Source organism: Macrobrachium nipponense, chromosome 16 (genome assembly GCF_015104395.2).
Source record: "Macrobrachium nipponense isolate FS-2020 chromosome 16, ASM1510439v2, whole genome shotgun sequence".
In the NCBI taxonomy this organism is placed as follows: domain Eukaryota; kingdom Metazoa; phylum Arthropoda; class Malacostraca; order Decapoda; family Palaemonidae; genus Macrobrachium; species Macrobrachium nipponense.
Window position 1 is genome coordinate 64,893,984 of NC_087209.1, and position 26,408 is coordinate 64,920,391.

Sequence of the window (26,408 nt, forward strand, 5' to 3'; positions counted from 1 at the left end):
GACCGAAATTGCTGATTTTCTTTTGTTTTTACGAGAAGAATCTCATCTGGCAGTGTCAACCATTAAAGGTTATAAGAGCATGTTATCAGCTGTGTTCAGGAATAGGGGCCTGAACATAGAGAATAACAAAGATCTGCATGATTTAATTAGATCATTTGAAACTACAAAATTAAGAACTTCTCTCACCCCTAGTTTGGAATCTGGATGTGGTTCTCAAATATCTTATGTCAGAGAGATTTGAACCTCACCGATAAAGCTACTTTCCGGGACTTGACTAGAAAAATGCATTTGTCTTAATTAGCTCTCGCAACTGCCTCCCCGAAAAAAGAGTGAGTGAGCTGCAAGCGCTTGACTCTAGAGTGGGTTTTTAAGAAGGATTCAGCTGTATTGTCCTTTAAACCTTATTTCTAAGCTAAAAATGAAAACCCCTCGAGACCTGGCCTAGGACTTTTTGAAGTAAAAGGCCCATTCTCAATTAGTTGGGAATGAAATGGAAAGAACTTTATGTCCGGTGAGAACTTTGAAGTTTTACCTGCAGAAGAAGAAGCAGTTGCAGGGTTGCAATCAAAGTTTATGGTGTGCAGTTAAAGACCCTAGAAGAGCTATGGGGTCAAAGAATGCCTTAGCATTTTTTGTTAGGAACATTATAACTGAAGCACCACATGAGCTGTGATAGTGAGGCATATAAGACCTTAAGGGTAAAAGCACCCAACGCAGTTCGTGCAGTCGACGTATACAAATCTATTGTCGTTCAACAAGAAACATGTCCCAATGAAGAACATCTTAGCGGCCACGTATTGGAGATGTAACTCAGTGTTCGCCTCACATTACTTGAAAGATGTCGAGAGTGACATATGAGAAAATGCTTCTCTCTAGGGCTTATGTATCAGCGGATACAGTGCTGGGGAAAGGAGAGAAGACTGATCCTTAATATAATTTTTTTCCTTATATTTTATATAGTGTGATTTTAAAATTGTTTGGTGTTGAGTTTTGTTTTTAGGTTGTTTGAAAGGTGTTTGGGGATAACGCCTTTCAATCATATTTACTAATCCACGGTTAGGATCGGGTGATCGGATCAGTATTTTACTCCTTTATATGCCAAGAGGCCATAGGTATATTGTCATGTAAGTGAATAAGACTCCAGTGACAATTGCCATTAGGTTCTGTTGAGTAAGTGGATAAGACCCCATTGACAGTCCTTTTTCAAGAGTTCTCAGCCATAAGGCACACCCTCGCTGAAGCTTTTGAGGCGAAGCAGACTTCTCAGCACAAGCTAAGAAATCTTCCGCCTAAATAACAGGTAGGAACTATGGTATTATTAATTAACTTGTATTACCTACAACATATGTTGTTTACCTATTAGGTCAGTAATTAGCTGTCCCTTGCCCTCCGCCAAGGTGCCAATCAGCTAAGTATATATTCTGACAGGGAAGTTGAATGTATGAAAATGAATATTGTTATTGTACAATAAAGTTTCATACATACTTACCTGGTCAGATATATACGATCGTATGGCCCACCCAACCTCCCCTCAGGAGACAGGTGGAAGAGAAAAATCTGGCTTAAAACAACGGTAATAGTTCCTATTCCTGCCACCCAGACAGGCGGCGGGATCACCTGACCTACCTGTAGTGTGTGCCGCGAAATTTGAATTTCTGTCGGGGACGACGGAGTCTATAGCTAAGTATATATCTGCCAGGTAAGTATGTATGAAACTTTATTGTACAATAACAATATCATTTTAATAATTTACTGTATGCGAATTACACCGTTAATATTCGAAATAGGATATTGTTATTATTGTTGAATGTAAGCTGAATGTAACTAAAGCCCGGGACGCAGTGTTACCATACGCAAACACCACAGGCGGATGGACAGATGGAAAAAAAACTATTATAGGCTATGACATAAAGTTGTTATAATAAATGATAAAGGATGACTTATCTGCACTGTTGTTAGGCTGAAAGATGACTCATACTCCAGGTTGGCTTAGACTAGTATGTAATATTCTTAGACTACGCTTAGCCAAGGGAGGGCCTCAGAATCACATCACTTGAGATCCCTCTTTCAGCTCAATCATCCCTCCAAAACTGCTGCTCCTTCCAGCAGTGTATTATAACCTACGTCTTTTGTTTTGTTTTGAAAAGTTCTCTTCAGCCTAATTTTAGTAATTTACTCAAGCAAAAGGAATAATGGGAAAACTAGGCCCAACAGAAAATATAAATAAGAATAACAGTCACCAAACCTAATAAACAAAAAAAGGGAAAAGAGAAACAAATATCTCCGTAATTTTCATTCATAACGAATGATCCCGTGGGGAATTACTGACACCAACACTGAATGACAATACAACGACCTGACACCACCAAACAGTGATACCTAGTTACACCAATCACCATAACCAAACCAAAACGCAAAAGAAAGCTACAGAAACTCAAACTTGAATGACAAAACATCTCGCAGCACAATGCAACCTTTTAACCGATGATTCACCGACCACTACCACAAGAGAAAAAAACAAAACAAAATACTGAACTTGTCGAAACTCAAACTCAACATAATTATTTACTATATCTCATCATCGCACCTGCCGCTGCGATGATGCAGAGTGATATTCTTCAGACAATCTGAGTTTGTCTTCTAATAGGCATTTTATAATTTGTAAGGCATGCAATTATTCTTTGTTCAACCCGAATTGTAAATGAATAACAGAAGACTTCTCCTGTTCCCCGGCCTGCCAGCTCTGCTTCCAAGGTAATAGAAATGTCCTCCCTGATCCAGCCCACCAGAAGCAGTTCTTCAGGCAGTACAATCCCTGTGTTTCATTACTGAAGGATGCTCCACTTTCATTGCAAACTCTGACTTTCTCACTGAACAGCAATGAAATAGCGGTTTAGCTTTTTCAGTCCTCTGTAAACAACAGGGATTAAAGGCGTCTTCACTCGGTGTCATCGACAGGACTTTTCTATGTTCAGAATCTTGAGAGTTTACTTCTCTCGATTCAACTGTGAAGATGTAGGTCTGCATTCACCTTAGTCTTTCACTAGCATAGAGTATTGTCCTTAGTTGAGATTCAACTACCATGAGAACTTCTGTCTTGCCATCAGGGACCTGGGTCTCTAGAAGGCAATTTACTATCGTCTGATGGCCACATGCCTTGAGAGAATCATCATCTCGTCTCCCAGCATCAGTGGCGAACAAGATAGATGATTTATATGGTTGTTCTCTGCATAACCCTTCAAAAGGCAGGTGTCATGTTGTGACTACGTCTCGGATGCATGACGGCTCACTGAGCGTAGTCAGTCAGCAGCTATTGAAGAGTCCGAGACCGTCTGAGCTACGCTGTGGATTTTGTATTGGATGATCCAGATCAGTCATTACTTTATCCTATTGGGTGTTGCTGTTCTCATAAAAGCTGCAGACTGCCATTGTAGAAGTGTCCGATGACACGTCTTTCTCCAAGTATTACGGGAGACCAGAGAGACTTCTCTGCAGTTGGATAGTCCAGTGGATGGGTACTTTTCATCACTCCGAAGAATATGTCGGACAGGAAAATAGATAAGGTCTCATTGGAACCATAGTTATCTTTTCCTTTGTACCTGCCCACAGGTCCATGGAACCTCATTTCCTTGGACCGCTGGTGGATGCTTGCAGGTTGTGTTTGCTTACCTGGCTCCTTCAAGAGGACAATTTACATCTCACCTATGGTGTGCAGTTCTGGAAGTAAGAAAGATGCAAGAGTGACTGGCCTCCCCGCCTTGTACCTTCCACAACTCTTCCTTCAGGTTGAGGATAGGACTCATACTTACACTGGCTGGTCGGGCGATTGATGTGGTAAGCTTACACATAGAGCTTCCTTTCTATGTTTCTTATCAGATTCTAGAAGCAATCCCTCTCCTTCCTCTAGCAAGGGGAGGAAGGAGACTGGCAATAATGTAAACCCTTCCCAGAACTTTGCATTAATGCCTCCAACTCTAAATATTCTTCACAGCCCATTTTCGGCTGAGTTACGATTCCTCACTCATTTCGAAAAGGCCCGAAGTCTGACTCTTGATCATGCAGCTCCTATACTCCGATTAAGTTGTCAGAGGCAGGCACTCCTCACTCTTACGACCAGGTGTGTAGAACTCCAGTCAGTTCTAAAGGCTCACTCATATTCCTCCCACCAATCAGTGAGAGTCTTCCTTATGTAAAGGACCGAGGATTTGTATATCATGTAGGAACTAATCACAATTTTTTTAAGTAAATTGTATATTTTTCCTAACTATACAAACTGAGGTCCTTACATATATGCCCACCTTATGCCACCCTCAATCCGAACCTAGGGCCGAAAGCAAAGTGGAGTGTTTACATCTGGGCAGACTGGCCTACCTGCCTGCCACACAGTAGTTTACTGCCTAACCACCTTGTTCAAGAATTTAACAGCCATAATTCCAGCTACGCCAAAAGTAATTCCTTATGTAAAGGACCTCAGGTTTGTATAGTTAGGAAAAATACAATTTACTTTCAAAAATTGTGATCTTAAGTACAGAAAGGATAAGGTTAATCATGCCAAAATGTTCATGCAGGTTCTAGCAGTTTCTAAAATGGAGGTTTACCGTGATACTGTAGCTGAAGAAATTATCCGCCACTTGATGCGTCAGACTGACATTGGTGTAGAAGCAGAAGAGAATATGCATATTACAATGAAAGTAATAAGAAGAAGAAAGGAAGAAAAAGTGGAAGAAGAAAGCAGTTGCCATTGACAATGCTGAAGTTGATGATATAGCGGAAGGTGATGACAACGATGAAGATGAAATGGAAATGGAGGAGAGGTAATCAGTAAATACAGAACAGAATATAATTTTTTTTTTTTTTGGTAATACTGGTATACTGACGATATAGTTTAATTTGGTTATTTTAAAATCATTGAATCTTTCTGTTTGAAGTTTTGATGAATTGGAAAAATATGCCATGAGGCATGAAAACCAAAGATATTGTTTAAAAATTACTGTGCAGCAAAGATAGAAGCCATTCTTATATACTTGTTTTTCAGCCAAAACTTTGGCTCATTTAGTATCAACATTTAACTTAACTACAGTGGTTAGTTTCATTGCTGTTCATTTTGAATTGGGTGGGGTATTTTTTTTATCTCGTAACTATATATACTGTAGGTTTTGTGTCCATATGTTTATCTAATTAAACTTGGTTTGAATGGTAGACTTTGTGCTTACATAACCACTATTGTGAACTTACATTTACGGTATGTACACTGTACATACTATGTTGGGATCATCCTTCCTTTCATGTGTTTGTAACATTTTGGCATCCCTGTTTCTTTTAGTGGAATTAGAGAAGCCTGGTGTAAGAATAGAATGGAAGGTATGCAAAGGTTTGTCTTCCAAAATTAGAGATCTGCCTAAAATTTTAGATAAGGTTATTCAATTTAGGGGTCAGTGGAATTGAGGCATTCTGCAAGTGTCCTTTTTCATTGTAAAATCATAGCGTACATGGCATTAGGGAAGTTTTTTCAATTTGTAATATAATTTTCATCTGTTTATTGTCCTTAACCAGTAAGTAAATTGTTATTGGACAACTTTGTATTTTGTCATACATATGACCCAGTACACTGCGGTGCTTTCCAGAGATGAAAAAGGAAATTTTATACCTCATTGACTTATCTGGTACCTTTTAATCATTCTGCAAAGGAGGTAAACTGTTTGTACTGCTACCTTATGACTAGCATAGATGTCCACTCTACTGTAGTGCTTGTAATTTAATAGACAAATTAGAGGATGCAGATATGGTAGTGCCTGTAGCCCACAGCATACAATAGGAATGCTGTAAATGTCTTTCGACATTTACAGCAACCTGACATAGAAGCTGTGTATTCTTTTATACATGGAGAGTACATGCTGGGGTTCCAGACAACTGTTATCAGGCAGACTAGTGTTGGAGCATACAGGTAGCATGAAGACTGGATTTATGTATAGATGGTCTCTTCCAGTGAGGCAAACTAGCCTGCTACAGTCGTTAGTGCCAATATGACTGATGACTGAGGGATTCTTTGAATATATACATGATGCTCTTTGAAGACAAGTAAAAGACTCTCACTACCTATCAATATTTGGAGGATTTCAAAAATGTCATTGAAGTTACTGTTGATGTGGTAGTTTTTGTCTAACCTTTTGACTGATTGTTCAGGACAGGGTAGAGGCATAGACTCCTGTGATTGTTCGTTTCTGGAATGTAAAATGGCTTTGGGATTCCTATTTGTATATAATTTATTGTGAAAGGACTTGAGATTCATGTTCCTAGGTATTTTCGAGCTCCTTGGTCAATGTCAGCGAGTCCATGAAGATCGGGTAATGTAAGGTTATATTTTCAGTTTATTGAAAGGGCCACCAGACCACTGACAGATATCCAAGCTATTATCTCTTTCCATTTCCAGTAATATGGGTTGGAATGTTTTGGTATGTGTAGCAGATGCAACTAGTGATGCTAGCATTTTCCAGGGCTTGTGTTGCAAAGGCTACTTTATGCATATACAAATAGTAATTTAAGTTTCAGGTCTAGAACTCTGCAAATTTTAACATTTCTAGTTAATGAAGAACAATTATCTGGATCCATCTTTGGTGTTTATTCAGTAATAACAACAAAATACCATTGCATTTGCAGTTAGGGTTTTTCAAAACCCGGTCCACAGCCTTTGGAATGAAGACCTACATTTTGCTGTCAGGGAGCAGCTGAGAAAGATCTTATGACAGCCAGTGGTTGGCTTATTTATAACCTCACTGTCTGCTTACCAGTTCAATTCCTTGAAATTGGAAGATGTGTAACTGTGTTTGTGGAGCAGCCTTTTTGTTAATGGAAGAGTCAAATAATTAGTATGATAATGTTTCAAGGTTTAGCGCCACATTATTGCTTTGCCCCTGCAGGTTCTAATGTTACGGTGGATTTCAGCAGCCTCTTATAGTCTTTTAGGTATGACTGCTAAAATTACGAGTCTCCTCTTTCGTTTTACGAAGTGACAGTATTGATTTAAACCATTGCAGAAGGGGTTATATTTGACCATCTTTCTTGCGTATATTTTTCAATAAGGAATTTCAGCTGTTTTCATATTATTTGCACCTGTTTTATTGTTTGGGTGCCATCTTTTCACACTGCAGAACCAAATGTCCTTGATTTTGTCTACAGTAAAATAATGGAATAGTTTTCTCAGTGTTAGAAATGCTTGAATTCAAGAAAGGCTGCAATGCTAGTGTGAAGTACTTTCAAGCATTACTTTGGTTTAATTTTCTTTTATTTAGGTTGCTGTTTTATGGTTCATCTCACTTTTCCAACTTCTCATTGTTGAAAGAAAAAAATTGGTTGTAGAGGTGTGGGTTGGTAAAGGTGGGGCCAAAGGAAATCTCATGAGCCTACCAGGTCTTAATTCTTGACCCATGTATTTTCAGAATAGTAGTATGTCTACTTGGCCCCATTTGGTGAGCTTAGTGTTTGTTATGTATGTTAACTTAATCTTTTGTTTTTGTGTTCTTCCCCAAGTTTGCTTTCCTTTGTCATTTATTGACTATCTCATAGATTTATATGAATTTTTATTTTAGTTTATACATCAGTTGTTTATATGCTTGTTTGTTTGTTTGCCAGTTCTATTCTGTTTTTTCACATATGGGTATTTAAATCTTAGGGAAGCTTGGTTTTAAGGTGACCTATTATATGGACATTTGAAATGCCTGATGAATTATATCTTGAGACAGATAGACTGAGAGGTAGAAGCAAAACTCAGGTATAGTAATCAAGGTGAAGGAGGCTTATATGGACATTTAAATGCCTAAAACATCAATCTCTGGTAGACAGACAGATAGAATAAAAAATAAAGAAAAATTATCGAGTTGAATTGCACTTTCATGAGAAGATTTGTGTATAAGAATTGGTATGTATTTCAATTACATTTTAATTGCATTAGAAGGATGGTATGCCCTTTCTCAAAAATATGCTCCACATGGTTCTTTGTAATTTCCAGATCCATCTGGTAATTCTCAAAGCCCCGTAGAGTGCAGCCAGCACTTGAACATTAAGGATATCTCACGGCTAACATTAATTCTATGAATAGCATGTTTACCTCACAACAAGTACCGGACAAGTTTGTAGTATTTCATTAGATTTTCAAATCTTCAGTTAGGAGCAAATAGTCAAGGTTTTGGAAGCCTGTCAATAAAGGAATTTTTCTTATTAGACTTGTTGAACTTTTTAATAATAGTTTACATTGCCATTTGCTGTATATTTCAGACCTTTGGAAGAATGTGTGTTAGACCCAAGGGCTGGATCAGTTGATGTTTGCATACCACAACTGAAGCCTGACTTTGGTAAGTAAAGAAACATTTTTGGGGCATCATGATAATATTAATAGGAATTTACTATAGTATACATATTAGGAAATACGGTTGTAAGTAATTGTTTGTGAACTTAATATTTACTGTAACCCTTATGTTACAAAACTCGTATCTCTGTACAGTCAACAAACTTCTCATTTTAGTAAAGTTTCATTACCTTGTACAACAAGTATTAGCTGAAATTTGCATCATCCAGAGGGTTAGTGAAGTCATAACTTCCCTTTATTACTATGGGTAAACACTACAATCATAAATGTTGTGGAGACTTAAGTTAAGTGTTTTTCATTGTTTCATCACTTCATTTCATTTTGAATAAGTCATTATCATGATATGTATATAGTATATTTTCAGGATATGCAGATACTCTGCATGCATCCATGCACTTAGGGTTTTAAATATTTACGAGAGGCAGTAGATAGGTAATTTTTATTCAAGTCAGGACATAGTCAATTGTAAAACATTGTATGCTGTTGTATCCACTGTTCATGTGTGCTTTGCAATCACTGAGTAAGCACAAAATAATTTTGTAATTGAACTAAGAGATAAAAGTTATTTAATTTGTTGTCACTTTATAGTAAGGACAGATGTAGCAGAAATAACATTTAGGGATGATTTAAGCAAAGATATCTCAGTTACAGGTCACAAGAGGTATTTCCCTTCCTATGTACCATGCACTCTTAGGTGTCTACACTCTTGCACTGCCAATAGGACTCATTCTTTGCTATCTTATTGATAATTTGGAGGAGTGTCGTGCCATACCTTGGTTTGTGTTACAAAGTAAAATTGAATATGCTATTAAATTCACAGCTTCAGTAAGTAATGGCTACTTATGTTCTTACATTTTCAGACATAGGCACTCAAGGAATCTGGATGGGGTACTGAATATTGTAATTACAGAGTGCACAGATTTGCAGCATATAGTCCAGAAAATTCTCAGATCTCAAGAGATAGAAATTATTTGGTATATGAGGAGAATCACAGTCAATATAGTAGATATGGAATTAGCAGGACAACAACTAGTTAGGACCTAGAAAATCATGGAGAAAGGGTGCATTAGTAGAAAAGTTTGGCTGAAGGGAAATCTAGGCCAAAAATCTGTATGGTAAAAAAAATTAGCAGAGGTACATTGAAAAACATCAAATTGTACTGAAATGCAGAACTAGTACAAACATCAATGTACTAAAATTTAGAACATAAATGTAATGTGTAAAAGAACAAAAGTAAAGCAAAGTAGAATAATACAGTTTGACAGTAGAAAAGACAAACTAATTCAGAACAAAGTCAATGACTTTTGTAACAAAGTAAATCGCTCAGTTGGAACAAATTCTCAGGCAGGAACTGAAGGAAGTCACTGGAAACATTGATACACAAAATCCAAAAAAATGTTAATTTACAGGAGAGCGGCTTGGCGCTCACTTAGAACAAAGGTGCTTTGCTTGAGAGGGGAACATGGTCTGGGATTGTACAGTGGGTCCTTTCTCTTTCAGTAGTTGACAAGTTTGTGCAGCTGGAGAGCTGTACTTATTAAGGCTGTTTATAAGTAACGGGTTTGAAATGCGCAAACATCAGGGTGGTACAAAGTACATGTGAAACATGAAGTTGTCCAAGTTACCACCGAGACTAGTCAACCTGCTTGTGGGTTTAGACTAGCCCTAGAAACAGGGTGTAGGTTAAGATCAGGACCCTGTTATATATTTAAGATTGTTTCTTGTTATCACATATATAGGAAATTGACAAGTCTCATTAAAGGCTGGATTGTGTCTTGTTCTTTCAATGAAGCCTTTAGTTGCTGGGCCAGTCATCATCATCCTCTTTGTGATCTCATCCTTCTTGATTTAGCAAATCTGTAAGCTTGTTAGCTTGAGCTCATCATCTTTCATGAGTGTACTACTTTTGGGATTATGTCCTCCATAGGTAATTCATTACTAATAGAAATTCCTTGGCTGTTTTATCCATAATTGCTCCACAGTCTGACACTGCAGGGCATTGAATTTCTTGATCATGTTTGCTGTCCTCTTACTAGGTTCCTCTGCATTATCATCCCTCCTAAGTTGTGATTCAAGCTTTTTTTTATGATTAATGGCTTTTTAAGAACAAACTTGTTTTCCAACAAATTCATTAATCATAACTTCCATTGCCTTTCTCTGCTCCCTTCATTCTTTTCATTCTTCGTGATTCTGTTTCCGTCATTCTCAAGATGGAGGTTTTGAGAGGAATGACGTTTTTCCAATATTGGCCAGAAGAGTGCAAGTTTAGTATGCTTAATGGATCTTTTTGTCCTTTAAATCATTAAAGTTGTTGCAACTAGAGCCGTTTGGAATGGAGTAAGAACATGTTTTGTATGAGCCATGGGTGTGTAGGAAAACTATTTTCTTGTAAAAACAATGTTTGAGCATAATCAACCTGAGCTATATAGGATAGGAAGAAAATGTTTCAAGTTCTGTGCAAAGATTTTGATAGTTTCAGTTGAGAGCATAACTTATAATATGAGTGGGTGTGCATTGATAAATCTGAGACATTTTTGCATTTTTATTTTTTGTAAACCAACACTGTCCATTGGAATAAGTTATTCAATTATTGAAAGTGTGCTGTTAACTGTGTTGATTTTCATTAATAATTATATACATTTGCAGAATTCATAGCTAATGCTTTACAAGAAGTAGGAAGTTTGAAGAAAGTGAGTAATGTGAATCGCCTGCTTCTGTACAAATTGGTGGATGAATGCAAGGATATGGCAGGGAATGTCTTTCCTTTAGGATTTGCAGAGGAACAGCTTAATGATAAAGAAGAGGAGGTGGTGATGGAGAGCGCAGATAAGGCAGCAGACCGTTTACAGGTATGTTTAAGCAGAAATTATTTCTTAGCGAAAATCTAGGTACTGTAGTTGGTTTTATAAGTACATTAGTTATTGGAAGCTGGGAACTTTTAGTTTTTCACTTCCCTTAACTCAGCTGTCTTTTCCATTGGATCAGATGTAAGATATAAACATCAATATTCCTGCCAAAAGCATTTGATGAAGTTTGTCTTTATTTGACTGGAATCGTTATGTAAATTATGGAAATAATTATTCAGATATCCAAGTAATCACATATAAAACTGTAATGGCAGAACCTCTGATGAATATGATTTAGATTTACAAGTAATTTTCCCATAATTGTTCAAACATACAGCATTGCTTTGACAGATACTGGAAGATGTAGTTCTTGTATAGTTGTGTTCTGTATTGTATTGAAGAAAATCTATATTAATCCTCTTACGCCGAATGGACGTATTAAACGTCGAGTCAAAATGTCTCCCGTATGCCGAATGGACGTACCATACGTCGACTCAAAAAAGTTTTTTTAAAAATTCGCGGAAAAATACTTATAGGCCTACCAGCCGAAAACTTTTGAATCACGCGCCTTGGGGGATGCTGGGAGTTTACGGATCAAGGCGTTGTTTTGTTTACAATCGTTACGCAGGCGCGCAAGCGCGAATTTCTTTCTTATCGCACTAAAAAGTATCAGTGACACATCTCAAAAAACAAAATTATTTCGTCACTTTGACATAATTTTTGGCACCCGTTTAAACTTATCCGTTACATGAAGTATTATATATGAAAATGTGCGAAATTTCATGTAGAATACAACTTAAAAATACTCATGATTGTAGCTTTTATCAGTTTTGAAATATTTTCATATAAATAACGATAAGTGCCAAAATTTCAACCTTCGCTCAACTTTGACTCTACCGAAATGGTCGAAAAACGCAATTGTAAGCTAAAACTCATATATTCTAGTAATATTCAATCATTTGCCTTCATTTTACAACAAATTGGACGTCTCTAGCACAATATTTCGATTTATGGTGAATTTATGGAAAAACTTTTACCTTACGTCCGTGCGGTAACTCTTCTGATAAATTTTTTTCATGCGATTGTCCTAATGTTTGCACCATTTTAAGTTTGCCATTACATATTTAAAGTTTATATGGAAAATTTGCACATTTCGTGCACAATTTCATGCACAATACAACTAAAAACAACCATGTTTGTAGCTTTTATCAGTTTTGAAATATTTTCATATAAATAACGATAAGTGCAAAAATTTCAACCTTCGGTCAACTTTGACTCCACTGAAATGGTCGAAAAACGCAATTGTAAGCTAAAACACTTATATTATAGTAATTTTCAATCATTTACCTTCATTTTGCAACGAATTGGAAGTCTCTATCACAATATTTCGATTTATGGTGAATTTATGAAAAAAAAACATTTTCCTTACGTCCGCGCGGTAACTACTGAAAAGAATCTGAAATTTTTTCTTGCGATTGTCGAAATGTTTGCACCATTTAAAATTAGCCGTTACATAACGTTTTATATATGAAAATGTGCGCAATTTCATTTAGAATAAAACAAAATATGATTGAAGGTTGTAGCTTTTCTCTTTTTTGAAATATTTGCATATAAATCACGATAAATAGAAAAAAAACCACGTTTGGTCAACTTTGACTCTTCCGAAATAGTAAAAAAACGCAATTGTAAGCTAAAACTATTACAATCTAGTAATATACAGTCATTTATCTTCATTTTGAAACAAATTCAAAGTGTCTAGCACAATATTTAGATTTATGGTGAATTAAAAAAAAAAAAAACTTTCTATCCCTCCGCGCGCCGATTCGCGGCCGCAAATCTCCTAAATGTGTACGTGGCATTCTCCTAATATTTGCTCCTTTTCATATTAGGCGTTTTTATAGTTTCATATATGAAAATGTGCGCAAATTCATGAAAAAAATACAAATATTTGAAGGTGTAGCTTTTTTAATTTTTTTGCAAATATTTGCATAAATAAAAAAATATAATATAAAAATTTTGACATTCGGTCAAATTTAACTCGTCCGAAGTGGTCGAATACTGCAATTCTAAGCTAAACCTTGTACAGTATCGTAACATTCAATCATTTTTATTTATTTTGAAACAAATTGGAAGTCTCTAGAACAATATTTAGATTTATGGTGAATTTTTGAAAAAAACATTTTTTTACGTCCGCGCGTTACGAATTCATGCATAATTTTGTGATAATATTTGTGCTGTGTTGCTTTGATCGTTTTACAATGTGTTATATATCAAAATGATCGCAATTTAGTGTAGAATACAACGATAAAAAAAGTAACTCATTAGCCTTAACCGTTTTTCACACAGCTTGATTTGAATACAATTATGTATGAATTTTTTTCTTGTTGCTACCATATATCGCATTAATAATATATGATAATGATATTTTTTTTTATTTCTGATGGTTGCATACTAAACTTCAGGCAATGTCAAAAAAAGGAGCCAAAAATGAACTCTTAATCTTGAAAACTAAGCGCGCTGTGATTTTTTGAAAAAATTATTTTTTCTGCTTCCGCGCTCACTCCAAACCCGCCTCGACATACGGGGGACGTTTTGATTTTTAGGGCTTCGGCGTAAGAGGGTTAAGTAACAGGTACAGTTAAAAGTAAGGTGAGAATATAATATTTAAAGTGAGTGTGGTACAGTAAAAGCTTCCTTTCAATATTGTATCAGTCTAAAGGTTAACAGTATGATAGCAAGATTCCCTGAAAATCTTTTGAACAACCCTTGATATCTATGCTTTGGTAAAACAGATATTGAATCTAGAGACAGAGGCCAGACAGAACACTTATAAAAAAAAATTTGCCAAATGTTCCCTTTTTGTTTTTTTAGTGAGCTCCTTGTACTGTCAAATTGGATTGGTTTTATGATAAACAATGCTGCATGCCAGTGAGTCGCACTTTCATGTTTATGAGAATCTGCTAAAGATATCTTCCCAAATGAGAGCTTAAGTTTGGAAGAGAGTAAAGTGGAATAAGTTTAGAGTTTGAAGGCTAGGTGGGAAGACATCTAGAGGGAAAGGAAATTCAAGGGACACAACAAAGAACCTTTAGTACTATGTACAGTGCATGCAAGGCATAAACCCCATAGGGATTAAAGGCAAGAGAGCAGATATAGACCAAGCGAAGAATGCAAAGAAAGAACATTTCTTATGACAACAGAAGTTTTGAATGCTGAAGGAGAGAACCATATTCCAGCATTTGACACTTGACCCTCAGATGTTTGATTGCTCTCAAATGTTAACAACTGAGGTAGATCAAATGAAAACTTCAGGACAAGAAAATAATCTTTATCATGATCATCATAAACATTTTTAATGTCTGATATACCTTCACTAGTTAGATGTAAAATGAGTTTTCTCCACTCTTCTGGCTTGTGCACCGTTTGCCTGAATTATTAGGTCTAGGTGTTCATCTATCCCCTTTTACTATGATTTTCTCAGCTTTCCTTCATTGTATTACCTCTATACCTACCACTTTGTTGACTAACTGTCCTGTGTCCCTTTTTGTCACATATTCAAACCATTTTTGCTTTTTCCAGCTTCTGGACACTACATCTCTCTGCCTGTCCCTTATTTTTAATGTGATCTTTCCACTGTACTCAGGTCATGAAACTTAGCATTCTGTGGTCACATCTTTTAAAAATCTCTTTTCCTTGTCTGTCCCCATGTTTCTGATGGTGAGTAGTTCAGGCCTTATGTGCTTAACATGAGTGTTTTCTCAACCAATGGGACATTTATTTATCAGTAGTGCAGCTATCTCTCACCATTTTATTTACACTGCAGCTACTCTCTTACTACTACTGTCTTGACTCTTACCTTAATGTCCAATATGTGCTGAAGGTAACAGAAATGGTTTACCTCTTCCAAAACCTGCCTGTATATCCGTCAGTCACCTGCCCAAGCTTCATTTATTTTTGTCCCATGCACCACCTTTCATTGCGTTGGCTCTTGCCCATTTACTAGTTAACTTTATGCATTATCATTTCCCATCATAGATTTTGGCATTTCTCTCTCATAGGCTGGAGGGGATAATGTAAGGCTGTTACAAAAGAAATACTGTTTCTTACAAATAAAATGGTATTTAGAGTGATTTTGATTGTGAAAATGAAGCAGAGGAAAGGGAAAGAGATACAGAGTAGGTGTTTGAGAACTTGAGGTTGAAAGGAAAACTGTTTGATGACATGGTTTTAGTAAAAACTTGTAATCTGTTTTGTAAAGTATCTTAAAGGATAATGTAACCAGACCACTAAGCACAAAAATCTTTTTGACTAACAGCTGGCTATGAAGAAAGAAGTTTTTATAATACTGTACATTGAAGGGAGAGTGCCTGGTTAAGTGCTTGGAGTGATGGGGAAAAATAAAGGAGCATAAGGATTAGATGTAACTCCTTGGGATGTGAGAAGAGGTCACAAGCTGAATGTGGAGTTGCTGCTGCCTCGGGATGATTGTTGCTGGAAAGTGTTTGGAAGAGAGAGAAAAAAAAAGATGCAAGTTGATTATTCAGAGGAATAAGGTTAAAGGGTACATATTTGAAAGTCATGGGTCATTTTTTATGATAATAGGACTGCTAACATATTGCCATGCATCTCCCTTATATAGCTGGGAGAGACAGGGTTCTCCTGAATTTTTCCTAAGAGTCAAAGATCATCATTCCCTTGCGTACACAATTTTTTAACTTTACCAGTTTCCAGCTGGTTTGTTAGTTATGAAAAATACAAATTGATTAAAAAATTTTCAATTTAGCATATAACCTCATCAGTTTTGGCATTTTATGCCAGACCATATTGGTGGTTCAGGAGCCACTTTATTTTTTTGCTTATTATTTCACCAGGAAAATAACTGGTTAGTGAAGGAGGGTGGAATTAGGACATATCTGCAAGGACAATAAATACCCCGCCCCCCCCCCCCCCCCCACCCCCCTCCCCCCCCCCCCCCCCCCCCCCCCCCCCCCCCCCCCCCCCCACCCCCCCCCCCCCCCCCCCCCCCCCCCCCCCCCCCCCCCCCCCACCCCAACCACCACCCCCACCACCACCACCACCACCACCACCACCACCACCACCACCGCCACCACCACCCACCACACCTCCCACCATTTCCCTTTAAACAAGCCCAATGAGAGACTAGAATGTAACTGTGGGCTCATTAGAAATCTCCATTTTGTATATTCGTGGTGATGTGACCACCATAAAAGTAGACACAATGATGGAGTAGCAAATGAACGATTACAATTAATGCATCCTTTTACTGGATTTTGACCCAAATATTGCTTTTATATTTACCCTTTCTTTCCCTTGTCTGTATGAAGAAGTTACTCATTATGAAGATGTTGGGAGTTCCTAGAGGCCTCAGGCCCCAAGTTCTGGTCCTTGGATTTGCATATATCTACTTCTCTCTTATCTTGTATATCTGTGAGCTCAGTGTTTGTAAATTGTTTACACTTTTTTTTTCTCTGTCTTATCCTTCTTTGCTTTCTGTATTTTATTAATGTATGTTTCTTAGTCATGCATTATTTACTTAATATTTTACATTAATTTTCACTTGATTTTCGCTTACCATATAATTGTGAAATATTCTAATGAAATTTCCTTATTTAGTATTTTATTTCACTTTTTTTATGGTAATCACAAGTGTTGTAGTCTGTAGGGGACATATATTAAAACTACAGTTTTTTTTATGTTTGGAGATTATTATTTTCTAACTTAATTTTCTTCAGGTATAAGTTAATTTAGGAAATATTAATTAAAAAGAATTTTTCATATATGATAACTATGGATTTTGTTTTTCAGGAATTTTACAGTCAATTGAAGGAAGTAAAAGAAACAAATGTTAAGGAGATGGAAGACTTTAAAGCAGATCCCCTGAAAAACTTGTCAATAAAGGCAAGGTTGGATGACAAAAAGCGTCGCAAGAAGAAACAGAAATTAAAAAAATTAAAAAGGCTTGAAAAGAAAACTGTCCCTCTTACTAAGAAGAAAGCACTTTCTAAACAACTCGTTGCAGCTGAAGCAAACCGTGTGAAGGCTGTGGAGAGAAAGCTTAGTATGATAACGCAGGAAGTAGGGGTGCCAAATATTACCAGTATGCCTTTGAAGAGAAAGAGTATGGAGATCGCTAGTGACAATGCCAAGCCATTAAAAAAGAAAAAGAAATCTGCAAAAACAAATGCTAAAGTACAAAAGAAGATTAAAAAAAATAAGTCAGCAGGGTTTGAAGTGTCTGCCATTACACCTGATAGCTTAGAAGGAAAGAGCAAGCTTTCTTCTAGTTCAGGTTTTGAAGTAACCCTTATGTGTAGTAAAGAACAGAGTGGGGCGGAACAAAAGCATATACCTATGGTAGAGAAGGTTGCTGAGAAAAGTCAGGATATCGGTAACTCTACAATGCTTTTGGCCACAGTTTCCACACTGCCAGGAAAATCAGAGGGTATGACTTCTGATCAGCCCAAGAAAATAAAGAAAAAAAAGAAAAAAGTAAGAGGTGATGGATTTAAAGAAAGCTCATCTAACATAAACAGAATCAGCCAAGGTAAGTCATTTGGAAAAGAGAAAGAAACTATTGCTAAACAAAGTAAAGAAGTTGTCTCTTCTGCAGCTTCTGAAACTTATGGAGACCCCTTAATCTTGAGCAAAGGAAATGCTTCAGTTGCTTCTAAGGGTGTTTCTCAATTCACTGTAGAATCAAAAGAAAAAATAATAAATAAAACAATTGTAGTTGAAGGAAAATCAGAACAGAAGAGTAATAAAGTTCTTTCTCAGGAAGTTTCTGAAATAAAAACAAAAGCAAAGAAGAAACGCAATAGTGGGAAAATTGGTATGGAAAGTAATGCAGTAAAGATTGATATGAAAAGTGACCAAGTGAAGACTAGTGCTAAGGAATCTAAAAAGAAAAATGTGAAAAAAGCTGAAAATTCCATTGTTGCATCACCGGTCAATGCACAGATTACTTCTGCTGTTGGAAAGTCACCTAAGAAAACACCTAGTAAAGCAAAAGAGCTGACTATGAATTTTTCTGGAGACGAAAATGGATCCCTGTATAAAAGATCTTTGAAAGAAGATATTGAAATATTCATTAAGAACAGAAGAAACATGAAACTTGAGAAAAGAAAAAGTGCAGCTTTTAATAGCCCAAAGGTATGAGACAATTTTTAGTTTTTTTTTTTTTTGTCATTTTCTTAGACATTAAATTATTACCTTCAGGTTGTGGTTGTGTTGGTTATCTTTCTGCTCAATAATCTTTGAAATTACTAACAGAAAGGTCTTCCTCTTGTACCCTCTAAGTTTCTGCATATTTTTAATTTGTTGGTAAAAATATATTTCTTTGTTTGGTTACTCAAAAACCAAAGTATTTGTGAAAAGGTATGATTTCTCTGTTATTCATAAGTATTTGCCAAGCTTTCATATTTCCTACTTCAAGTCTTTTGTATTTTTACATCGAAAATTAACCAGTTAACTTTTGCTGATGCCAGTTTAAGAGAGTACACTTGAATTGCTTGGAGGAAAGCCAGATAAGTTGTAGTGTGACAAAGAACCTTCTGTTTCAGTAACTGAAAGTTACTGTTTTTTTAATCTGATAGTTTGCAGACTCTTAGTTGAAATCCTTGAATTGTGTGTTTACCATTTTTGTTATTTCATGTTAACCGGCATATTGGCATAGGTAGTTACAGGGTGTAGTGGCTTCTATATTTTTTTTTTTTTTTTTTTTTTTTTTTTTTTTTTTTTTTTTTTTTTTTTTTTTTTTTAGGAAATTTCATCAAAATTGAAACTTTGTGTTTATTGGGAATGAGACCTCTGTATTTACTGTAGGTTGCCTGTATACCGTATATTCTTGTTGTATAGTACTCTGCAAGATTCTTAATTGTCTGTCTGTGCAGTTTCAGCTCATAAATATGTAGGTGGTGATACAGTATGTATTTTTAAATGCAGATTACATACCATTCATAATCAGGTTATAATTGGACTTACATATGTGTGTGTAGTACAAAGTAGCTACTTACAGGTATTAGATCATGAAAGTCAATGATATGGCTCATGAGAAGGTTTTAAAAGCTTCCATCAGGTTGTAGGAAAGAGCTGTGGATCTAGAAGGGGGTTTTAAATCTTTCCAAAATGAAAGGAAAGCAGTTTTGAACCATTTCTGTATCAACACCATAAACTTATAACCATATGAAATATGTGACTTTCCAATGAAAATCTTTGCAATCTTGAACAGTTATCAACAATCATTGCCATTTTGTTCATATAATACTTATGAGTTATGCTCAAAGTATGGATCTCCGCTGAATCTAATTAAACCCCTGATCACTATAAACAACACTTAAATTACACAATTACACAATGAGACGCAAGTTTAGAGATGACTTAACCCTTAGGAGCAGAGATAAAAAAAAATCAGTATGCAGCACCCCAGACCAACTAAACTTTGAGGTCAGCCAATTTTAGAAAAGAACACATAATTGGAAAGCGGAAGATACACAGATACACATGGTGTAAGAAAAAGAACTCTTAAAATATTTTCCCTACCTTCCACGAGAAGTTGAAAATTACTATTGATATCCTTGTAGGGCCTCTTTGCTCCGATACGTAATACAAACCATCGGTCCTTTAACAATAGGAATGTAACTTAGCGGCAGCTGGGACCGGTCGTAAGCTTCGAACAAGGGGGTTTGGTAGTTAACTGCTTGTCCGACAGTCGGCAGTGCGAGCGACTGAGAGGTGAGGAGTAACTTTGCTTTCGGCCGCACTGGGTGATAGATGTGTTGTTCGCCGCTCTGCCCGCTTTCGTCGTATGCTTGGATTACTCCTTCATTTTGTGAAGATATATTACTTTCTCTTTTACTAGTGTGCTTGTGTGAAAATAACGTGAGTACCTGGTTATTTTTTTGTATTTTGTGTATTGTCTCGTGGAAATGGATTCCCGCGAGCCGGAAAGACCCCCTTGTGCCCTGGTGTGGAGGGCCATAAGTGTTGGGCCTTTCGATTCCTTTTCGAGGTTGATCCTCATGAGTTGGGTGCTCGGTGCTGAGGGCGTGAATGCTCTCGCGCTGAGCCCTGTGAATTGTGTATTGTTTGGTCGGAGGAGCAGTGGGAGCATTATGAAGGGAGGAAGAAACCGTGTAAGCCGGCCAGGGAGTCATCGGAGGGTTCTCTAGTTACTCCCTTGGTTACGGACAGGTCTTCCTCTTTTCTCCTTCCATTACAGCTCCTGCATATGGCTCCTTCTCCTTCGGGGGGTGTATCTCACTCCTCTTCCCTCGATCAGGCGACTGTAGAGGAGGGGGCGAGGTACCCCAATGTGCAGTTGTATTCGGGGTCGTCCGTTCGCTCAGGGTGGTTATTTTTTTGTATTTTGTGTATTGTCTCGTGGAAATCCGCGAGCCGGAAAGACCCCCTTGTGCCCTGGTGTGGAGGGCCATAAGTGTTGGGCCTTTCGATTCCTTTTCGAGGTTGATCCTCATGAGTTGGGTGCTCGGTGCCGAGGGCGTGAATGCTCTCGCGCCGAGCCCTGTGAATTGTGTATTGTTTGGTCGGAGGAGCAGTGGGAGCATCCTGAAGGGAGGAAGAAACCGCGTAAGCCGGCCAGGGAGTCATCGGAGGGTTCTCTAGTTACTCCCTTGGTTACGGACAGGTCTTCCTCTTTTCTCCTTCCATTACAGCTCCTGCATATGGCTCCTTCTCCTTCGGGGGTGTATCTCACTCCTCTTCCCTCGATCAGGCGACTGTAGAGGAGGGGGCGAGGTACCCCAATGTGCAGTTGTATTCGGGGTCGTCCGTTCGCTTAGGGTGGGAACTGCCTCCCCCCCCACATCAACCCAACACTTTCTTCCTCAGGTTTGTCTGCCAGTAACTAGGATGCCGCTGGTTCCTGCTCCGCCTCCTGTTCCTGTGCTTGCCGCTCCTGCACCAGTTCCTGCCCGTGGTGTTGCTGCCTCCACCCCAGGTCCTTCTGGACAGGTGCAGCCGGGCCCTGTTGCTTCGGCAGCTGCCCCGGCTCCGTCCTGGCTGGAGGACCTGACGGTGGTCCTGAGGAAGCTGACGAAGAAGAAGAGGAAGGTGTCGTCACCTTCTTCGTCGTTGTCTGCTGCCGCCGCTTCCCCTTCAACTTCCAAGGCCCCACAGCCGAGGAAGAAGAAGGTAGCCTCCTCCCCCCCCAAGAAGTCTCGCTCTGAGACCTCTAAGGGTCCGTCGGTTGGGACTTCCGCTGGTCCTCCTGTTTCTTCGGGAACGGGGCCCATCTCTCCTTCAGCAAGGAAGAAGAAGACGGGGACCGGAGGAGTACTGGCTAACACCGGTACCTCCTCGCCAGGCACCAGAGGTTCTGCCTCGACACCAGGTACCGTCTCGGCCTCTCGTTCGTGAGAGGTACCGAGTGTACGGTCGCCCGCTGGTGACCGTGCAGCCAAGACCCAAGCAACCAAGTTCGCTCGCCGCCAGGATTCCAGGCACGGAGTGGAAGATTGGTGGAGTCGCCCAGGTAACTCCCACCAGGCCAGTGATCGCTCTCGTGGCGAGCCGCCAGTACCCAGGGTTGACACAACGGTCCCAGACCGGCTGCGGGCTGAGGCAAGGAAGCGGTCCCCTCGGTCGCCTGGACCAGCCGAGTGTGATGTGCCGTGAGGACAGGCCTCACTCCCACTGCGAATGAGGGGTCTGTTGTTGTTCCTCCTGTGGAAGGAGGAGGGTCTTGGGAGGCATTCTCACTAGACGGGCTGGACAGTCCGTCTCCGCAAGACGCAGTCACTCCTGAGATCCAGAGGTCATTCGATGGAGTCGTTCTGGGGACCTAAAAAGGAACCCAGGACGACGATGGGTCTGCCGCGATCAGCCTTGGCCGACAGTGTGCTGAGACAGGTGGACGCTCTCGTCTCTGGACAGGAGGGTTTGCTTCGGTCTGGCAGGTCGTCCAAGCTCCTTCCCCCACCCCTACTACGACAGAGGCGCTTCTACGTGCCAACGGAGGACCCTCTGCCGCCCAAGCAGGTTAACCCGGAGCTGGCTAGGCTAACTCCTGGGGTGTCTCTTCAGCACCTGCTGTCAGAGAACCTCTGGTTCTCGCAGCAAGAGGCACTTGCGTTGGAATCAACTGCCATGGCAGCATTCCAAGCAGTCTCCTGGATAGACCTGTGATCCCTCACAGTATCTAAGGTCGTTGCTTCTTCGGGAAACATCACTCCTGAAGGGGACCTGGCTTTTGTGAGACTGTGCCAGTCTGGAGGTAGGGCTATCTCCTACCTGGCCCACCAGACGGCCAACCTGTGGGCCAACCTGGTTCTGAGGCATAGGGACGCTGTCCTCACTCAAGTAACCAGGTCGGCAGGGTGCAAGGCGGCCTTGGGTCTTCACAATGGACTGGTGCGGAGTTCCTCCTCTCTCTTCCCCAGAGAGATGGTGGATGCTGCAGTGGAACAACGGCGCACTGACGACAGTGACTGTCTAGTCCACCAGGCAGTCTTGGAGCTGGGCAGCCTCGAGCCACTGCAGCTAAGCCTAAGAGTTTAGCTAGCGCTTCCTCTGCGGCTAAGACGATTGTTTTGTTGAAGCTGAGAGGAAAGGCTGCCTTCGACTTCAACTGTAAGGAGCGACCGTAACCAGCCCTCCTTCTCTTGGGGAGGAGCCGGGAAGAAGAAGTCGAAGAGAAGAGGGAAACGCTAGGGACGGTGTTCCCCCTCACCTTCTGCCGGAAGTGGGGGGTGCCTGGCGAGCCATTGGGCAACTTGGCAGCGCTACGGAGCAGAGACCTGGATAGTAAATGTCCTTTGTCCTTCATGAGGGATATCTACTACCCTTCGAGTCTCGGCCATCCCTCACCTCCAACTCGGTCCATCTACAAACGTACGTTCCTGGTTCTGCCAGGGACGTGGCGCTTCGGCAGGAAGTAAAAGCCATGCTGAGCAAACGAGCTGTAGAGATCGTATGGGATCAGTCACGGGGCTTCTACAGTCGACTTTTCCTGGTGGAGAAGTCCTTGGGGTGCTGGCGCCCGGTGATAGATCTCTTTCATTTGAACCGATTCGTTTGCCAGACTCGGTTCACGATGGAAAGAAACAACACGTTCAGTGCTCGAGTCCATCAGGGAGAATGACTTCATGCTTTCTGTGGACCTGAAGGACGGGTATTTCCAGATACCCATCCATCAGTCCTCCAGGAAGTACCTCCACTTCATCCTCGACGGGAAGGTGTACCAGTTCAGGGCACTTTGTTTCGGTCTCTCAACAGCCCCACAGGTGTTCACGCAAGTGTTCACTCTGGTTTCGGCTTGGGCCCATTCGGTAGGGATACTTCTTCTGAGGTATCTTGACGATTGGTTGGTCCTGGCAAGCTCCCGCTCGCAGTTGCTACAAGACAGGGATCGACTCCTCGAATTCTGCAGCGATCTTGGGATCGTAGTAAATTTCAAGAAGTCGGATCTCGAGCCCAAACAGGATGAAGTACCTGGGTATGTTGATCGATACAGTAGCAGGGCAAGTCTTCCCCGCAGACACACGGATCAGCAGGTTCAGGGAGGCGGCCAGACGATTCCTGTCCCTACAGGAGCAGCCAGCTCAGCAGTGGCAGGTTGTGATCGGTCACCTGTCGTCTCTGAAGAAGTTAGTCCCTCTTGGGCGTCTTTACCTGCAGTCTCTTCAGTGGAAAGGCTCTTCAACCTGTGGGGGCGTCCAGTCGTGGATCTGTTCGTCACCCAGCACAACAGAAAACTCCAGGTTTTCTACTCAGTTGTGCCAGACCCATGGGCAGTTGCAGAGGATGCTCTTTAACATCCATGGGACAACCTCTTCACTTACGCCTTTCCCCCGTTCTGTCTGATTCGCAAAGTGATCAGCAGGGTGCTGGTCACCGCGAATCTTCAGATGATTCTGGTTGCGCCCAAATGGCCTCAGGCCGTTTGGTATCCGGACCTGCTGGCTCTGCTCGCTGAAGCACCGAGAGAGATTCCCCCTTGGCACAGCCTCCTGTGCCAGCCACACGGGGAACGGTACCACTGGTTGGTTCGGTCCCTGTATCTTCACGGCTGGCTGTTATCCACCATCTCTTGCGAGCGAGAGGCTTTTCTTGCCAAGCAGCAACAGAGATGGCTGGGTACCTCAGACAGTCCTCTGCAGCTGTATACTAGGGAAAGTGGTCTGTCTTCTGTGGTTGGTGTCGTGGACGGGGTCTCTCTCCTCTCAGAGCCATGCTTCAGCAGGTAGCAGATTTCCTCGTTTTCCTTCGCCGAGAGAAGCTCCCCCTCTTCCTGTGGGCAGAGGGCCACGGTCGTCACTACGCTGGACAGGAGGCAGATGCAGGCAAGCTACTTGACCGAGCTCCATCCTATCCCTTTCAGTAGGGATAGGAGCAGTTATCCACCACTCCCCTAACAAAGGGGGGAGTGGAGGCCAACAAGAGACAAACCCATGACTTCATATTGGCTCTTGAAGTAGGAACTAGTTCTTGCTTGCTATTTATAAGAGGTATGCTTGCCTCCCTCTTATAAATTTGGTCCAGAGGTCTGACCACTGATCCTGCAGTGCACACCCCGATCAGCTGGGCAGAGGCTAGGATCCCTCCCCTTTGCTCTTACGACCAGGGAGGGAACCAAGGTCGAACGAACACCAGTCTGTTCATAAGACTCAGATTCCACCCACCAATAAGTGAGTCTTCCTATTGTTAAAGGACCGATGGTTTGTATTACGTATCGGAACAAATAACAATTTGTTGAAAATTGTATTTTTCCTAACTATACAAACTTGAGGTCCTTTACACATAGTCCCACCTCATGCCACCCCTCACTCTGGTTTTCCTGGGCCTAAAGCAAAGTGACTCCTCACCTCTCAGTCGCGCGGACCGCCGACTGTCGGAAAAGCAGTTAACCACCGAACCCACTTGTTCAAAGCTTACGACCGGTTCCAGCTGCTGCTAAGTTACATTCCTATTGTTAAAGGACCTCAGGTTTGTATAGTTAGGAAAAATACAATATTCGACAACTTGTGATTTTACAACACATGTAAATTTTACAAAGTTATAAAAGTTTTTTCTAAAAAATAATTTTATTTTATTTTGTAAAATTATAATTACAGCTCACACAGTATCAAAACAGATAAGAAATAACATCAGTAACAAATTCTGAGGATATTTGTTGTAAATATTTACGTAAATCTGCATTATACATCTTTTCTAATATTTTGCAAAATTACATTGTAATTGACACACTACTATTATAAAGGATAAGAACAGCAACCCTTTGTTATATTTATGAGCAAATTTCTAAAAAGAGTCATGCGAGACAGAGGCATTACTTGCTCCCTTGAAGTCAAGATCCTTACTAACTCTCACCATACAAACAACCAATATTCAGCAATGTGGGTTTTCACAGATTTGACATTGGTATATTTTTTTAATTAAACACCCCATTGGTATATATTTTTTCAGTGAATTCCCTATTCCAGTGGGAGGGCAACACTGTGAAACATCTTAAAAAATGAATTGATTAGTAGGATTATTCATTTTATATAATCTTTACACCCATTCCCTCTGGGTGAACCGCTTGTTCGAGTGTGTTGCCTCAGTTTTTTCACTTATCATCAGGTCAGAATGTGTATTAGAAAGAGCTGTATAAATTTTTTTAAATTGTTTTCTGGCTTTGAATATCTTTGGATTTGTTGATTATTTAGCATGTCTTGCAAAGAAGGTAGTGAGTGGAAAGTCTTACAGATTTTGTAAGGTAAGAAGGTGTAATACCAGGCTTTATTCTTTTGTTCATGACAGACAGGACACCTGTGTAAAATGCAGAGGTAAAGATGATTAGATGGAGGTGCCAATATCTCCTTTCTATGAGCCAAACCGCATCCTTCTGGTGCCACCCTTGCAAGGTGCCTCTCCAGTTTCTCAAGAGGCATTCTTTGGTTTCTAAGAGCTCATGCTCTAATTTTGTTCTTTGAGGCTTTCTGACTCTGAGGAGTTCATATTCATTACCGGATAAACCTTGCAAGTTATCATTTTATGTACCACCCATGTACTTCCTTTACATTTTGATCATCTGTTTCAAGTTTAAGGGCTTTCCCTTACTATCAAGATCCTATTCCCGTTCACTCATCAATTTATTTTGAACTATCTTGTCCCCCTAAAGATTTTCAGACATGTTAAAACAAGTTTTATCAACTACATTTTATTGTGAAATAGTTTCACCA

At 40.0% G+C, this 26,408-nt stretch overlaps 1 protein-coding gene across 1 annotated transcript in view; it reads left to right on the forward strand.

Annotated features, from left to right (window-relative positions):
- Positions 1-26,408, forward strand: part of LOC135195786 (ribosomal RNA processing protein 1 homolog B-like) — a 152,478-nt gene that overhangs the window by 123,136 nt on the left and 2,934 nt on the right. Inside the window, 5 exon segments of the mRNA XM_064222257.1 lie at positions 4,569-4,745; positions 4,747-4,814; positions 8,272-8,348; positions 11,009-11,211; positions 17,035-18,378. Coding sequence (XP_064078327.1) covers positions 4,569-4,745; positions 4,747-4,814; positions 8,272-8,348; positions 11,009-11,211; positions 17,035-18,378 — 1,869 coding nt within the window.